Here is a 19,236-nt window from a genome sequence, read left to right on the forward strand (position 1 = left end):
GACAAAATCACCACATAGGGCAAACAGACACAGCATTTTTCAATAACACCAATTTATTCTGTGAACGTATGAATGTTCAATGTTCTATGAAATGTCCTGTTCATATTTTCTTGTGATGATTATCTATTTACCTTTCTTTCACAAAACTTGGGCAACCTTCATTTTTCCATGAGTTCCAATTTTCTTCAGTGTTTAATATATGCTAGGATAAACAAAAGACATGCATATCTGCATTAATAATATTTTAGAATCATATTGGGTAGTTAGAAAACTAGTGATTGAATACATACCTCTACCATCTTTGAAAATCTTTCTCCATCAGGGGGATTTTCAGATAGCAGCTGTGATTAGAAAGAATATACTAAGGTTTCAACAACTTTCTGCATCATAGGAGTGGTTTGTAGGCAGAGAACCAAGAAGTGTCTGTGTTCTTGTACCTGAGCTTAACTTTATCCTTATTTTCCTATTTGGGGCTGAAACAAAGAAAATTCTAAATTTCCATGTTTTCAATCATGGTTTGTTGCGTGTTGGACTTACTTGGTAGACTGATTTTGTAGTGTCTTCAATCCAGAGTGACTGCTCATCAGTTAAAACATAATTGGAACTAGGGAAAGAAAGATCAAGCACATGTCTGAGTTTTTATGTTTTCATGTTGAGGCTATTCATGACACCTTAAATAAACCATAAGGTGTGAAAACTTCCCAAGAACAATGACAAATATGAGAATTATTGAGAAAATTCTTGCACTTCATTGTCAAGTGTTAAATTGAAGTCATGAAAGTATAAAGGCAAATAAGACATTCAATTAACTGATCTGACTACAGAGTAGTAATAACTATTTCATAAATTTAACAGATAAAAATCTGAGAAAGCATTAACACAATATTCATATAGGCATATTTTTCTTTAAAACTGACTCAAAATACAGTGGAAAAGGATATTGGCAAAACTTAAATTATTAACAGCTCCCATTAACTAATTGCTCCAAAGTCATCAACAAAGATGCTAGAACTGTCATCTGAATCTGCAGAACCATTTGATGCACATATTAAAGAGAATACAGTGATTCGGTGACTTCCTCGAAGCCCAGAGCTTGAATTCAACCTATGTCTGATTTCAAGCTTTTGATCTTTTTACATTACACTACACTAAACTTTGAAACAGAAGAATAAAAAAATTACATTTTTTGGGTGGGTATCATGTATAATGACAGTTTTGAAGGAACTTCAGTAAGTGCTGACATGGGACTATGGATCCAGTAGGCAACAATGCTTATGCAACTCATATTGCACCGATTTGTGTACAAGCAATAGGGTTCTGGCTTCAGTTATGGACAAGTCGAGAATAAATGATATGCTTCTTGTTGGAGGGGTTTAGACACAATACAGATCCCGACAAGGTTGTATGAAAACCTAAAACAACAGAACAGTGTATAGGCCATATGGGGGCCGAGGTCAACCCTAGGTATTATTCCTCAAGTGCCTTTAACCTTGTTTGTGGGAAAAAGGCATCTTACTGAGACCTGGTACTTGATTGGACTAGGCTAGTTGGCCAGCAAGCCTCAGAAATTCTCCTCTAAAACAAACAACATCCCCTCATCCAAAATCAAAACAAACCAACAAAACACCCCCCAAAACTAAAGCCCTATGGCCTATATGCCTAAAACATATGAAACATTTTTTGCAAGGTCTTCCTATTGTCACTGTTTCTATACCACACATATTAACTTACCTTTTGAATTTGACCTGTCCCTTGAGATACTGAAATAAAATGAGATACTGCAACAGAATGTGTCGGCGAAAGTTACTGTCACTCAGTTGTAAATCCATCAACTATTCAAAATATAAGCACACACACAAAACAACACATTAAAACCAAGTATGACTAAAGGCACAAATTATACAGTTGTAGAAATGGAAGATTTTGTTTCATTTAAAAAAAAATGCTGAGAACTTCCTTCCTGCTCAGCCCAGGAGCCACTTTGTAGCCCTGCATAGAGGTGAGGTGGACGAAGTGAGCAGAGATGAGAAGGAAATTATCTGTAAATTAAAAATGGGCTTTTCCTCTTGGATTTTGGAGAACTAAACTGCATTCTAAGTGTACTACAGACCACGGAGCAGAATGGATCTGCCTGAGGCTTATTAAAGAGCATGTTCGCTAGCATGCTGGCGCCCGGCGGCGTCTACCTGGAGAGTGAGTGGTGATGAGGAGAGACATTCTGATAACACCCTACAGAGCTCACAGATCACTCAAGACTTTCCACACACTTGTAAATTTTTTGGCTTAGAGGAACAGTGGAAAGTTGCCTAATTCTAAATGATCAGTACAATGTCAGAAAGCCCTAATGACTGGTGTTGAGTTCAAAGTCCCAAGTTTTATTGGCTCAGCTTCAGCCAAGTATGATTTTAATAGTCTGCCATATACCAGGCTGTTGTATGACTAGCACCTTCTTTCACACTCATGACTCAAAAGCTGCACTGTTGTCTTACTATAACTGGCCTTACCTCAGCTTTGGGAAATGAATATTTGATTCTGTTTTTTTCATGTTCACTGTCCCACATGTGGATGGCACACCAGGTTCCTTTCCTCTAGATCCCAACTGACTTTATTGGCATCACAAAGGCTCTTAGCTTCTGGATTCCACCCCAACTGACAGGCACAGCCCTTCTACTTAGATGTTTGTTGCATGGTAACAGTTAAACTACTGATCACTCAGTCATTTCAGCTCTGGAATCTTCCTCTCACAGTCCTGTCCAGGAGGAGCAATTACAATCTCAGATTCTCTCAGGGCTTACCCTGAACTGCTCTCAGTGTAGCTAACACTTCAGTCTTACTAAGATAGTCCCTTGAGCTCTCCATTCTTTGTTTAATCTGTGAATCCCACACTGGTTTTTATTATTATTATTATTATTATTATTATTATTATTATTATTATTATTATTATTGGATTTTGGTTTAGTTGTTAGGAAGATCCTTAAAAGTGTTGTGGGTCAAGAAGTATATTAAGATATTGTGTAAATACTTACATAAGCACTTAAAATTTGGTAGCAAAACAAAAAAGTAATTAGTGGGTCAGATTTGGCTAAATTATTTTCAACCACTCACTGAACACTCTTTTGTACCAATCTGTCACATCTACCAAGCGTATAACTTGATTATAATAACTGCAGTCACATTCTTGATACCAGCCCTATAGTTCTACCCAGATAGAAAGCTAAGTTGCTTGAACAAACAGACAAATCATGTGGCTGGGCAAACACTGTTATTACTGACTCCTAAGGGTAATATTTTTGTTTTATTCAGCAATCTTTATTCTTTAAAGTCACCTCTCCTGTTCCCCACAGCAACTACTTAAAACCTTTCCATTTTCAAAAAATACTATGTACTGACCCCCAATTTCTATTTGCCTTCCAAGAGAAAACGTGGAAGCCATAATTTCTTGCTTTCTCCGCAAAGGAAAACTTGGCTGCATCTAGACCTGTACCTGCTTTCTCATCTGCTTCTGTTGCATTTTTCTCCTCAAAGAAAATCCTTTCATCTGTGTGTCTCAGTCTAACCAAGTCCCATTTGTTACCCCTGCGCTTCCCGACCCTTTTACCCTCTCTTCCTTCTTCCCAAGCTCCATTTTGTTAATATTAACAAAGATACCTCACCATACTTTTTTGACCCTCCCCAAATGGCAAAGATGCAAAAGAGCCAGCTATATCTACGGTTTTCAATTTGTCCTTTACATGCTCTGATTTTTACCATTTTGTTTCTGAGATTACAGTGAGTGTGGCTGTTAAGTCTGAGCACTAGATTCACTCTCCTGAGCACACCTGGCTTCCACGAACCCCAGCTTTCCTACTGAACGAGTCATCCTGCTTTCTCAATCTTCCACATCCCCACCCTTTCCTCCTCATTAAGTCTTGGTTTTCTTCAGACTTTAGTTTCACACTTCTCTTTCTAATCTATACTCTCTTCTCCAGCTGATCCCATACACTGTATATATTATTTGCCACTTAAAAACTAATCAAATCCCAAATCGATACTCTTAACCCTGATCTTGTTCCAAATCTCCATATACTTAGCTGCTCAACAACGCTATTTCTTCTTCAACTGCTATCTGGTTCATGAATAAAACAAAACACATCAGGTTTTCTCATAAGGCCAGTTCTCCAGAACTGCTAATTCACCATCCACTTGCCTAAGCAACAGCCATTTGTCTAAGAAACTCTAAGAAGGCATCTGGAGGAAGCAGTATCTCAACTGCAACCCCAACAGCAAATCTAAAGGAATAAAGGGACAGGGGCAGAACACAGAAACAGTCACCAAACCATATAAGAGGACTAAGAAGCTGTATCAAGTCTGGAGAACACTAAGAGAGGACCCCAGGTGGGAAGGAACTGATTACTAATTCTTTCTCTGTCTTCATTTCTAAGTGCCCTTTACCACACTTATCTTCTTTTATCTCATACTGGAAGCCAATTTTTATTGCTAGGAACATGGATTAAAAGTAGCCTCAACTAGACAGCGCGGGCTGAGATGAGACTGTGTGACCATGCACACTAACTGCTTACCATATTCTGAGGGAATTGCAGCTCAGAAGACACAACTACTTACTTAAATCTACAAGCCAGCCAGTGACAGCCGAAACTAAGTATCTTCAGCTTTACTCTTCCTTTACAACATTTACACATTTTGTAGTTCCACATTTCCTTTTCTATTAGATGCCATCATTTTCATTGTGTCACAGATCAAATATTGCTTTGTAAACATTTTTGTTTCTAGAACAAACGTCCTTGCATACTTCTTGGCTTTTCCAACTTGCTTAGCTCGGGCCTCAACCTGCTTCCTATTATTCTAAAACTAAAATGGCTCATCTTTGGTCACTCATGCTTTCTGTTATCAATTTCCCATGAAAAGTTTCCATGAAATATTCTTGGTAAAACAAAGGCTAAATCTGAAATCTTCCATTTCTATCAATTCAACACAAAATACTTTACAAAAAGGAAAAAATGTAGTGCATTTCATTATTAAAAATGTCATTAACTATAATAATTAATACCATGAAACAAAAATAGCCTATCTAAAATTAAATATTTCAAATGTTTAAAAGGCACAAACAGTTCAATATTCACATATTACCATCTAGTTACTTGTTTTACATTTGTTTAAAAATAAAAACACATTCTGACACTGCTGATTCCCTACTCTCCACATCCCCTCTCCTGCTATGATAGCCATTCCCACATAGTTGGTAATTACAATTCTTGGGTATATTGTATAGTATTAATATGTATGCAGGCATCTATAAACACTATACAGATATCCTCAAACTATATTACATTCATTGTTCTGTAATTTGCTATTTTCACACAATACTAGGTTTGAAATCTACCCATATTAATACATGTAGCTTTAGGTTCAGGGACTAAAAAAAAATTGTGTGTGTACTATGTGTGGAACTATATGGTGTCTTGTCATAACTTGCATTCATACAAAGACAGTCAGACTATATATATATATATATATATATATATATATATATATATATATGAAGGATCATGGTCACATAAAGTAAAGTTTATTTACAAATAAGTTAGATTTGGAGACAGTTGTTCAGGTCATCCGCTATGAGCTCTTCATTGAATTTTATTTAATAAATTACTGCCCTGTGTGTAAAAAAGGTTTAGAACCTAGTTTCTAATTCACTTGCACATCATTTTTAAGTCAGTATAGCAAATCTTATGATTTCCGCGAGCAGGTATATGATTCTCTAGGATAATGGTTCTAGACTTTGCTAATGCTGTGACCTTTTAATATAGTTCTTTATGTTCTGGTGATGCCTAGCCATAAAATTATTTTTGTTGCTACTTTATACTGTAATTTTGTTACTGTTATGAATTTCAATGTAAATATCTGTGTTTTTCAATGATCTTTGGAAACTCTTGTATACTGGCCAGTTTTGTGTGTCAACTTGACACAAGCTAAAGTCATCAAAGAGGAAGGAGTATCGGTTGAAGAAATGCCTCCATGAGATCAAGCTGTCAGGCATTTTTCAATGGGAGAGGGCCCACCCATGCTGGGTGGTACCATCCCTGGGCTGGTGGCCCTAAGTTCTAAAAGAAAACAGGTCGAGAAAGTGATGAGAGAGCAAGCCAGTAAGCAGCACCCCTCCATAGCCTCTGCATCAGCTCTCGTCTCCAGGTTCCAGCCTTGCTTGAGTTCCTGTCCTGACTTCCTCCAATGATGGGCTGTGATCTGGAAATGTGAGCCAAATCAACCCTTCCCTCCACAACTTGTTTTTGGTCATTGTGTTTTGTCTCAGCAACAGAAACAAAGACACCTTGTGAAAGAGTCATTCAACTCCCAAAGGGGTTGTGACTGACAGATTAAGAACTGCTATTCTAGCTGGGCAGTGGGGGCACGCCTTTGATCCCAGCACTTGGGAGGCAGAGGCAGGTGGATTTCTGAGTTCAAGGCCAGCCTGGTCTACAGAGTGAGTTCCAGGACAGCCAGGGCTACACAGAGAAACTCTGTCTCGAAACAAACAAACAAACAAACAAACAAACAAACAAACAAACTGCTGCTCTAGGAGGTACAATTAGTAATAAACATTTTTAACTTTAACACTTAAAAGTGTTATTTAAAGTGGTTGAATCAGTATTTTCTCATACCTTTGTCAAAATAATTGATCTTGTTTTTTTTTTTTTTTTTTTTTTTTTTTTTTAAAGACAAGGTCTGGCTATATAATATAGCCCTGGTTCTCCTGGAACTTGCTATGAGACCAGGCTGGCCTCAAACTCTGAGACTGTCCTGCCTCTGTTTTCTGAGCACACTAGACCAATTAGGGCTACACAGGAAGATCTATACTAAGAGAGAGAGAGAGAGAGAGAGAGAGAGAGAGAGAGAGAGAGAGAGAGAGAGAGAAAGGGGAGGGGAAAGAGAGAACTAAAACTAATAAAAATGTTAGATGACATACAATTAAACCTGAGCTCTGCAATCATTTCTTAACTTCCAGGAATGCAGTTATGCTATCAAATACACCTCTTTTAAAACTATCCTCATTGTAACTTTAATTATACTGTAGCCAGACACTATGTTTGGCACAGTATGTAATATCTGAAATTTGCTAAGACTTCCCTTGTGATCTTATACATAAATTTGTCAATGTCCCACATACACACAGAAAGAACACACTGCCTCTGCTTTGTGCAGATCTCCAGTGCTCTATCAGTGCTTCTGCTGTTCAGTCTGTTATCCCTAATCTAGCCCTTACACATAGCTCCGTCATAATTATCAAAGTATCAACTTCACACAATTTTAAACTTTTACTGTTTTAAGAATATAGCTAGTGTAAGTCAGTTCTTGGTAGTTCATTCCTTTGATATATAGGCTTTTAAACTTTATACTTTTTCCTGCTAATTCTTTGATGTTCAAGTAGCTTTGTCTTTTTTTAAAGTTCTACTGTCTTTATACCTATTTCTGTTTTCCAATTTCTTGTCTTTTTTGATGGATATTATCTCATCAATTACCTCTGAGTATAATATACACACACACCCATATATATATTATATATATAATATAAATATATAATATGTAATAATATAAATATTATATATAAATTATATATAATCACACACCCACACCCATATATATATATATATGTATATATATATATATATATACATATATATATTACACACATATATATATGGGGGTGTGTGTGTGTATATCTATGGGTGTGGGTGTGTGATTATGTGCGTTGATCAGGTTGAATATTACCTATATGTATATTTAAATAGTTGGGTTTTAAAACACTTTTTTTTATGTATATGAGTATACTGTTGCTGTCTTCAGACATACCAGAAGAGGGCATTGGATCCCATTACAGGATGATTGCGAGCCACCATGTGGTTGCTGGGAATTGAACTCAGGACCTCTGGAAGAGCAGTCAGTGCTCTTAACTGCTGAGCCATCTCTCCAGCCCCATAACTGTTTTTTTTTTTTTTTTTTTTTTAATGGTGATCTTTAACTAGAGTCCTCTAAACTTTGGAGTTTTAACTAATTAGAGTGTCTGAATGGGAAGCTTTTCTCCTGAGATGCTTACTTCACTTTCTTTTTCTCTCTGTGTACTCCTATTTTTATCAAGTAGTTTTTGCATTTATATCAATCAGGGCCCAAGAGACCAAGTGTGAAGAAGTATTCTGACTTCAGCTACTTTGTGAGATCATAGGTGGCATTATGTATGCAGTCACTGAGTAAGCAGATAGAGACAAACCTATAGCTTTGTTATTCCTGGGCTGGTAACTGCCTATAAAATCATTGCTTTTGGCATTTATTGGTAATATAGGTTAAAATTCTACAGCAGTTCCAGTTTCCCATAGTACATGGCTCTATGCTGGTCCAGCTGGGAGCAAACTTGTCCTCTGTTACTTGCAGTCAAACAGTGTGGCCACCATCTGCTTTGGATACAGTTCAATGAGCCATGGCTTCAGTTTCACTCTTATAACTTGCTATTTCCTCATTATTTATTTATTTATTTAGTATTTTTATTTTGTTTCTGAGACAGGATTTTTCTGTGTATCCCTGGCTGTGCTGGAATTCAATTCTGTAGAGTAGGCTGGCCTAGAAATCAGAGACTGCCTGTTTCTGTCTCCTAAATGCTGGAATTAAAGGCGTGCACCACAACCACTGGGCATAGTTTGCTCTTTCTGATCTATGAAGATATTTATTTCTGGAAGCACAGCTTTCTTTTTGGTGTTCTTATCATTCCTATATGTTTACAGCAAAAGGAGTAAGTCAAAACATAAACTCAATGTGCCACTTTGAACGAAACTCAATGAAATGCATGTAAAATCAACAGGGAATTTGAAAGCTCCTTATTTTTAACTATATAATAAATTAATTGCAAAATAATTTTATAAATGCAAATTAAATCCTACCTTAAAATTTAAAATATATACATTTGAAAGTAATTAGGTACATTGGTTCTAAAGTAAGTCTTCTAAAGCGACTTTATGGAAAACAACTTTGTTATTAAATTAGTCTTGTTCAAGTAAGAAATGAAAATCTCAAACTAAAGCCAATTTTAGCTAAAACCAAAAGTAAAAAGCAGTTCTACTGAACACGAACAGAGTCCAAATTTTTTAGAACAAAATGCCTCATACTAAGTGGGAAAAAGTCTTGTACCTTTTCACTTGTTAAAAACTTTGCAAAGTATACATGCTCTCCTCCTGTTTTCAATTCTTCCATCTTTTTCCTGGAGGCTTGAGTATCATCTAATTTATAACTTTTAAAAACAGCTAAAACTTCTTCAGAATACTGCAAAGAAAAAAAAAAGGAGTTTCTTTTGACATTGTTATGAAAAATTCATTCAGTGATTTTCTATATCAAATACTTAAGAATGTACTCCCAGTTAACATGTATAATGTAAGGCATATTTTGAAAAGGCATGAAAAATTCTAACAGTAACATGGGGGGGCGGGGAGAAGCACTTTTGAATGAGATTTCATAATATTTAAAAGCAGGAATGAAAACTATTCCTCAAGAACTATAAGACTTTTAAAGCAAATAGAAAAAGATATGCTTTGATAGCATAATCATCCCCAACTCTGTCTCTGGGATAAATAAAAATCTTAAGCTACTGAAATGTCTCATTTATGGCATACTATTTATACATACCCTCCTGCATAGTTCACTAAATTATCTCATACAAGTAGTATCTAATACAATGTAAATGCTATTAAGATACTTTTATAAGAAATCAGTCTGTGTGTAGTCAGTATAGGCACAAATTTTCCAAATATTTTCAATCTATGGATGACTGATGTCATAGAACCTACTGATATGAAGAGCTGATTGTATATAAAAATTTACCAGTGAACTGTTTTGCTAGATGGTTATGATGTCATTGCATTCTAAAGACTCGAGTTTATATGAACAAATTAGTGCTGTGCTTGGATTTCATCAGAGAAGCCTCTTACTGCAACAGAACTCCTGAAGTGGCCAAAATGTGAGAGTGCCAGTGGAGAGCTCAAATGTCATCACCACCAGTGCAGAGAACATGGTAGAAGTAGGGGCTGAAAGATGTAAAGGTCAGAGGACTAGGTGAGAAATGCAGCAAAAAGCTGCCTCCTGGATTGGACACAGCTATTGTACTCAAGACCTCATTGCAGCTGTGGTTACCAGCACGGAAAGTGCATGAGATTGGGCCTGTCAGCACTTGATCATGGATTGGGGAAGAACCCTTAAGCCCCCTTCCCCCTGCAGGTCTGCTGTCAGCTAATGGTTGCTGGGGAGAGCAGATCATTTTCTTCAGGGTATAGCCGCTGATTCACTGCTACACTCCAGGAAGTACTCCTCCCACATGCATGCAAGCAAACTTAGTTGTGTCAGATGTAGAAAAAAGACATGAAAGAAGGAAGAGAAACTTGCTGGGAAGGAAGGCTTGGGGGTGGTGGTGATACAGAGAAATGGGGTGAAAATGCCTAAAATTCATGTATTAAAACTGTTAAAGAACTTTAAAAAACTTAGCAGTAAAATTGATGGCTTAACCAGCTATGGAAAACTCAAAGCCATTTTATGTGCTAAGACTAACAAATCAACAAGATGGTAATTCAACTGAGAAAAAACTCTCTATCTCACTCACCATTTTAATCTCAATTTGAAAGGTGCCATTCCTCTAAGATAAATTAACACATAATACTTATGTTGCTTTAAAAACTACCTGTTTATTATCTGAATCACATACACGTTATCAGTTGGAAATACTCAACTTGCCACCACACTGTAGAAAACCACAGATAAATGAACCTTCAAGGCTGTAGTCCAAACCTCTTTACAAAGCAGACTGACTTGGTTCATAAAATCATAGTTTTATGAACCCTGTTTTAATAGGACAACTAGAATAAAACAACAATTGGGCAGGGCGATTTCTCTCAAGCTCCCTCCCTTCTGTGGACTCTGCTCCCTGCCTCTCAATAAATCTTGGTGTGTGCTCTTCAAAAACACTTCAAATAGATAAGACATCCTGAAAAAAAAATCATCACTTTATGTTGACAGTAATTACTATGAAAAATAATCCCCCGAGGCTTTAATTACTAACTTTTAAATCTAAAGCCACTTAAAAACTATACTACAAAAATCAGTGGTTAAGAATCAATTCACGCCGGGCGGTGGTGGCGCATGCCTTTAATCCCAGCACTTGGGAGGCAGAGGCAGGCGGATTTCTGAGTTTGAGGCCAGCCTGGTCTACATACAGAGTGAGTTCCAGGACAGCCAGGGCTATACAGAGAAACCCTGTCTCGAAAAACAAAAACAAAAAAACCAACCAACCAACCAAACAAACAAACAAAGAATCAATTCACAATTTAGTGTGTGTATGTGTGTGTATATATATATGGTATTAAAACCATCAGAAGAAGAGTTTTATAATGAAAAGTATTTGAACAATATAAAGTCTACACCTGCCACTGTCTGTGAAGTATCAACTTGAGAGGTCTGTGACTCACCTTGAGAAAAGTTTTCCATGAAATCTTTTCATAGCATTGTACTGGGTTCCTGAAGTAATCCTGAAGTGACCAGAATTTTCTATACAGGTTGTAATCAATTGGAATAGAACTATAAAATAAATATTGTATTAAATCACTTAAATTACTTGACAGACATATAAATGTTTTCCCCTGGGATACAAAACTTTTTCAGAAGCTCATAAAAGATTTCTGTTCCCTAAAAAGTATATATTAAAAGAAATGACATAAACTTTTAGAAACAGTCTGAAGGGATTTGAAAACCTGCTAGGAGTGGTTATATAAAATCAGTTGGAAGAAGTCATATGTGCGTTATGTGGGCCGTGTTTTACCGTCTGTTTTACTGCACTACGGGGAAAAGGACAAACATGCTGAAAAACAAAGTCAGAAGAAATGAGTTCCTAGGCTACCCCATGAATAAGTACTATTTTGGAATGCCTCTTTCTAGACTTAAACCATTTAAAGTGATAATGCCCATCTACCCACTACTCTAGGAAATGCTAGTATACGACAAATAAGTAAGAAACAAATCAAGTTAGCATCACAAAAGCAGGCCTTTCTCCAGTGACTTCATTATGGCACTACTAATTCAACTTCCAGTTTAGCTACGATACTATGTGGGACCAGGGGATTCTTCCTAAGAAAAATGAAAGGTTATCTCTGGCAGAGAGAATCATGCAGCCATTTATATGTTCATCTCTGTTTCAGTAACTAGAAGATCTGAATATGAAGTTTGATACCAATAAGAATCGTTTGTTCATTTAAGGGCCAGAGAGATAATTCTGCAGTTAGCAGCCCTTAGTGTTTTGCAGAGGCCTGGAGCTCTGCTAGGCAGCCACATCAGGCACATACGGCAGCTCAAAACTGCATGAAACTTCAGTTGTAGGGACTGCACACCTCTCTAGCCTCCAGAGGCACCTGCACTCATGTGTACATGCAGACACACATACACATAAAAACAAATCCTTTAAAAAAAATCTTTTGTTTTTAGCCATCTTTTTTGTGTGTGCATGCATATGTGTATTTATGATGTATGTGTGTGAGTGCAGGTACATGTGTGGACATTGGAAAACAACAGGCTGGGTGTAGGTAGGTCTTGCTTTCCACCTCCTTCAAGGCAGAATCTCTGTTGTTTGCTGCAGTGTACACTAGGTTAGTTTATCTGTGAGCTTCTGGGTATTCTCCTGTAGGAGCTCTGGGAGTATAGATGCATGCTATAGTGCCTGGATCTACATGGGTTCTGAGGATTCAAACTTAGGTCCCCAGAATTTCTTCTCCTTAGGGTATCCTTTTACGCTCTGAAGAATTTTATTCCAAGTTGCTGATTGTCATTCCCAACCTTCTTTAACTGGTTTGGTGGTGAGGTGCCTTACAGAATCAGTTTCATCTATGGTGCTGGGGGGATCAAACTCAGCAAATACTTTCCCATTGAGATATGCCCCCTTTCCAGAGTAAATTTTCAAGCAGTATCAACATACTAGGAAAATTTTATAGTTGAGGTACTAAAATATCTCCCACTTTATATATATATTGCCCTTTGCTGTCTATATTCTTTCATGGCTAAATGAATTGGTTTTTTGGTGCTGAGATTGAACCTAGGGTTTCTGTTTGCCAGGTAAGAGCTTCACTGAGCTATACCTCCAGCTCTTTAAATAAACTTGGAAGAGTCTACATGCCAAATACCAATTTACTGTCCACTTGAACTATTCTTTAAAAACCTAGATTTCCTATTTACCCACACAAGGCATGTAACGCATGCACGCACATGCTCACGTGCACAATGTTATATAACAGAGCATTGAGCCCAGGATTTCATGCACAATAGGTGAATGCTCAACTACTGAGCTGCATCATCGTTTTCCTCATTTGTTTTTTGTTCTGTTTTTTTTTTTTTTTTTTTTTTTTTTTTTTTTTTTTTTTTTTGAGACAGGGCTTCTCTTTGTAACCCTGGGGCCTTGAACTCAGAGATCCACCTGTATTGCCTTCCTCTGCTGGGATTAAAGGCATGCAGCACCCCCACTCCCAGCTTTTTTTTTAGACAGGTTTTTGCTATCTTTCCATTCACATAATGGAAAAAGAGAACAGACTTCCACAAGGTGTCCTCTGACCTTTGGCTTTGTGTTCTGGCACATGCATGTGCACACTAAACAAATTCACAAATGTTAAAGTACAGGGACTCACCCACAGGGAAGCTGTTTAAATAGGATGCAACACACTCGAAATCTTGGATCTTCCTGCCTTAGCCTCCCCAGCAGCTAGGATTATAGGCCTGTACCAGTAGGCCCAACTTATTACATTTGTAAGCAGTAACAAATTAGAGGTGAGAATTACTGTCTAAGATTTAGATGCCTGCCTGAAATTACTTCTTTGTTCTAGCCTAATGTTAAATTCCTGCCTGAAGCCCATTTCCATTTCCTTGTCCTTGGCCAAAAATCAAAAACAAAAACAAAATCAGAGTCACTGTCTAAAATAGAATGTCTGAAGTAAGATGCAGTCAAACCCAGACACTTGGGCATGAGGCAGGAAGGTCTCTTGAGCTTAGAATTTTAAGAACAGTATGGTCACCAAAGGAATATTCATCCTAACATGAACAACAAAACAATAGAATGTTACCTAAGTATCTTGAATTAAAATGTTTCAAAAAATGATATTTTAAAGAAAGTGTTAAACATTTTTGGTGTCATTATTTTGAGATAGAGTCTTACTACATTACCCAAGCTGCCCTCAAAATTCAAGGCAGCCCTGTAGCCTAATCCTCTCGGGTTCTGGGATGATAGGTTTACACTAACACTCCTGGTCCACTGAACCATTTTATAGAATCTTATATATGAATTTTAGTGTAAAAATGTTTGGGGCTGAAGAGATATAGCTCAGAGGTTAAGAGCACTGGTTGCTCTTCCAGAGGACCTGGGTTCAATTCCCAGCATCCACATGGTGGCTCACACGTGTCTGTAGCTAAGACTTCCAGGGAAAAACAGCAACAACAACAACAACAACAACAAAAAAAAAAACAAATAAAATATTTATTTATTATTTGAATCAAATCTAAAATAGACTCCATATTATAAATTTATAGGTAATATGTTATGCTTTGTAATTCAGTTGTTGTTGTGGTAGTGATAGTTATTATGTTTTACTTTTGAGGCAGAGTCTCACTGTTTACCCCTGGCTGGCCTGATACTTGCTATGTAGACCACACTGGCCTTGAACTCATAGAGATCCACTTGCTTTAGCTCCCAAAGGATGGGATTAACGGTATGTGCTACCAAGTCCAGCCACAAATTCAGTTCTTTTATTTTAGGTTTATTAATTTTAATAGTATGACAGTTTTGTGTGTCTGTATATATGTATTATGAGCACAACAGCTTCCCCTAGAACTGGAGTATAATATAGTTGTAAGCTGCCGTGTGGGTGCTGGGAACCAAACCTGGGTCCTCTATAAGAACAAGTACTCTCAATAGCTGAATTATATCTCTGCTGCAGCTAAATTCACTTCTTAAGGCTCATGAAGAATTATAATTCTCCATATACTTTCTTCCTCCATTCATAAAATTATTTACAATAGACAAAGAAGATAGCTGAATGCTGATCCTATTTAAACAATATTCTGTGGTTGAGTTTATTTACTTTTATGTATTTGTTTAGTGTGTATGTATGTGTGTGTGCGCCATAGGACGAGTGGAGAGGTCCTTGGACAACTTGTGGAAGTTAGTTCTCTCCACAATGTGTGTCCTGGGGATCAAAGTCAGGTTGTCAGAGTTGGTAGCAGGCACCTTTACTCACGGGTCATCTTTGCTAGCCCTTTGGACTAGTTTATGATCCCACGACAATAGACCTGAAAGCACTCAACTAGACTAATCAGTAACTAGCTAGCAGAGTATTTCTGAGATTCTATTTACACTTCAGATAATTCACTATCTTAGCGCCTATTATTCTGCCCAGTGTTGCATAGGCTGACCCTAAAGGTCCATTTTATCCATGATATATGTAAACAAATTGGTCTCTATAAAAAGAGTAACCACAACTAGAATAATGGATAACGGTTAGAAAGTGACTAGAAAATAAAGAGATACTTTTCTGTGTGCTTCATGTTTTCCACTGTATGTTTCATCAGCAACTACTATGAAAAATACCAAGTGCCTTAGAAGACCACTTTTTATCGTCTTCTTTCTGAATCCTTTCAACAACCACAGTGAGTAGGCAGCACTTCTACATTTTAAAGGACCCACAACTCAGTTGTAGGAAACCACTTGTTGAAGGTCATATGACTAGCAAGCAAGCACTAGAGTTAAATCTGGGGATACATCACTTCTAAATGTTTCTTATGTGAATATATGATTGAATTTGAAATCTGGGATATCAAATATTTCTCCCTTTTTGATCTTCTGGGCAGCAATTACAGAAATTCGTTCATTTACAACTGACAGTATTGCCTATTGTTTCAGACATGGACAGCCCAGGAAGACTTTGGTCTTCTGGTCCCCCTTCTCATCACTGCTTCTAAACTAGTACTATGAAGAGATTACCTGCAACAAAGGCTCAGAACTCAGTAAGAAAAGAGTGATAAGAAAAAGAGAAAGAGAAAGGGAGGTTTCTAATTCTTCACATGTCATTAAGTCAGTACACTTACCATGAATACTAGGCCCATAGTTTAATGGAAGGGAGAAGAGAGGGGCTAAGGTTGCCATGGTTAGGGTATGTATAAGTTGGGCTGCTCAAACAGTTAAGTATTTGCCCATAATTTAGAAGGCAACTGATAACAGCCTACTAGTGATTCGAGATTTATTATTTTATTTAACACACATGAAGGGTATATATAAGAAAAACCTATAAGCACAACTCCCCCCTTCTTGTCTGTATCTTCATTGTAGTATTTGATATCTCATTAAAAGGGTCATCTCTGTAAATCAGGAAATCTTAAGCTCTAAAAACTCACCAAGTTGTGGGGGCTTCATCATCTCCCATTTCACCTTCTTCTACATCCATCCCTTCCTCTCTGTCCTCAGTATGCTGAACAAAACAAAACCAAACCCACTCTGTCATCAAGTAGTCATTGAACGAAAGATGACATGTTATACAATTAAGTAATTTCTATATTGTTACACAATTATTATTAGGGAAGCCTAGTTACCTATAATCTTTAAGGCAATGGGCATTTTGGGTGACAGGAAACCAAGAGTAGTATGACAATAACCCTACCTTATTCTGCAAATATTTTTCATCACTGAAACAGTGTACTACTACTACTGAAAAAGGCTAGAAGCTAATGTAGGGGTTAAGGTTGTAGAAAAATGCACAGGCAATCTTCCCTTGTCACTGGCAGTAATACATATGGAGGTACTTTTTCTGAGACGTAACAACAAAATCTGAAATGCATGTACACTTTGACTAAGCAGTTTCACTTATTCTAAGGAGATATGTGTATGGGTTAGTAATCATATACACAATTTACTGCACTGTTAACTATTTCTTACTACTACATACTATTTGAGCTGGGCAGGGCAACACAAGCCGGCCCTGGGAGAGAAGGCAGGAGGATCAAGAGCTCAAGGTCATCTCCAGCTCTCCCGGGAGTTCAAGAGCAGTTTGGGCTGTGGGAGACCCTGGCTTAAAATTAAAAAAACAAAGCAAAATAGATGATTTAAATGTCTACTGACAAGAAATTACGATACATCCATTCTGAAATCTAATCTGTAATTAAACTAAAACATATCTGTTTAAAAAAGAAAATGAATGTAAGAACTTTATATAGTACATCATCTAATCTGGGAAAAACATCACTTTGTACAAGTACTCAATAAAAGTCTTATAAGATTAGATGGAGAATATTAGGAGCAGTTATAGAAATAATACACATTTACAGAAAACATGTAAAAACCATAAATAACATTCATAGTGGAAAGTACTTTCCATCTGTAACTACCTTATGATTATGTCCATGAGAGAGCTGACCACAACTTCTCTAACGTCTACTTCAACAGAGGACAAGCTACTCAACAACAACATAATATAATTTTGATTATAGTGACTATCCTTTGTACTCTAAATAGTTTGAAATTTTTACATATAACACGTACTACTTTAATATATTAAAAATGAAGGGCCAAATGAGATCTCTCAGCAGGGAAATTCATCTGCTGTATAAGCCTAGTGACCCAAGTACAGTCCTTGAGAGTCACACAGAGGAGGGAGGGTAGGACCAATTCCACAGTTGTCTCTGTGCACATGTACACACAAACTAATAAAAGTTTGTAAATGAAGTTAAAGGTCTTCAAATTTTTGGTGATTTAAAGGCCTTATTTACATCAACTATTTTAACAAAAACTTCTAAGTATGCTCTGTGAGAAGGTTTCTTATCAACCTTACCTTCTGACCCAGGGTGCTCTCCTGCTCATTTGTATTGAAAACAGTGACGTTTTCCAGGTTAAACTGACTCTGCAAATTGAGACCTATGGAAAAGAGATTTTCATGCAAATACACTGTCAGTTTTCTGCCTATGAGTCTTGTAAGTGTGAGAAACAGGCATGTGCCAGGCTACATTAGTCCTTTGTATTCATAAAATTCAAAACGAATCTACAGAATACATAGTATTTAGAATTTTGCTAAAGAATTTATTTCAATTTGAGAGAATATAATGAATCAAAATATTATAGAGATGGTCAAATTATTTGGCTTTCCTTGTTCTGCTTGCTGAGAGTGTCTAGACACAATAAGTGTATCATAGGTTCAGATCCTGGTTTTTATTTTGGTTTTAACTACCATTCTGAGATGAAAGGTTCTTGGAAAAAAAGAGATAAGCCTAGATAATAATCTATACTGAGAAAATCTGAAAGAGCTCCCAGTGGCAGAAACAGAATATATATATATATTAATTAAGAGTCCATGATTTGCTGAAGAATGATATCCTGGCCTCAAATAGTATGTAAATACAAAGAGTGTTTTATTCTGCCTAAGTCCAGTATGTTGAGGTTCCCTATTAGCAAGATAGAGAGACACCCAAATGAGCTAAGGGGGCCTGATCTAAAGTACATGAGGGGATGCAGGGGTAGGTGACCTTTAACTTGATCCAACTCTAGGGGCATTCTATTACTAGGGCATGGGGACTGGAAACTGTTGCTCAAACTGTTGTCTGGATAATATGACATTCTAAGTCAAGAAATAAAATACCTACAGTTCATTTGGAAAGAGATAACTAAACTAGTATGCCAGCAAGAAGACAACTTTCCCTTGTGGAAGGATTAGAAACATAGAAACATAGAAAAAGTGAGAAAATTGCTATGATGCCCTAATAATATTCATATCAGGCAAAATCCACTGATGGATATTTGCAGACAAAGATTTAGGAGAAAAGAAGTATCTGTGTATTGTCTCAAAATATCTCTCCTCATAAACATTACAGATCACAAAGGAAAAAGCTGCAATCCTAATATACAGGGACAAATAGGAGATACCATCTTAACTAAGCAATGAGTGATAATAACACTGCTAGAATCAACATCAACATGTTGATGCTGACATGTCAACATCAACTTCAAAATGATGCTTTGAGAAGGTACATCAGTTCCCTCTGTGTTCTTCAAAAGCCTAACTTCAATTCCTATTTGTCAAGTCACAAAAGATAAGACCAAGGGACTGTGACTGGAGAAACTAGGTAACATGAAGATGAAATGTAACGTGGATCCTGGAATAGAAAATGGAAGTAGTGATCAAGCTGATGAAATTC

General features: G+C 36.9%; 1 protein-coding gene across 1 annotated transcript in view; it reads right to left on the minus strand.

Moving 5' to 3' along the window:
* Thoc1 (THO complex subunit 1) overlaps window positions 1-19,236 on the minus strand; it is a 44,768-nt gene that overhangs the window by 7,198 nt on the left and 18,334 nt on the right. Inside the window, exons 8-15 of the mRNA XM_034517762.2 lie at window positions 17,880-17,962; window positions 16,450-16,523; window positions 11,496-11,604; window positions 9,175-9,306; window positions 1,732-1,832; window positions 538-604; window positions 291-341; window positions 132-202 (exon numbers count right to left, since the gene is read on the minus strand). Coding sequence (XP_034373653.1) covers window positions 132-202; window positions 291-341; window positions 538-604; window positions 1,732-1,832; window positions 9,175-9,306; window positions 11,496-11,604; window positions 16,450-16,523; window positions 17,880-17,962 — 688 coding nt within the window. The remainder of the gene's footprint in view (window positions 1-131; window positions 203-290; window positions 342-537; window positions 605-1,731; window positions 1,833-9,174; window positions 9,307-11,495; window positions 11,605-16,449; window positions 16,524-17,879; window positions 17,963-19,236) is intronic.

This window comes from Arvicanthis niloticus, chromosome 14 (genome assembly GCF_011762505.2).
Source record: "Arvicanthis niloticus isolate mArvNil1 chromosome 14, mArvNil1.pat.X, whole genome shotgun sequence".
NCBI classification, from domain to species: Eukaryota; Metazoa; Chordata; class Mammalia; order Rodentia; family Muridae; genus Arvicanthis; species Arvicanthis niloticus.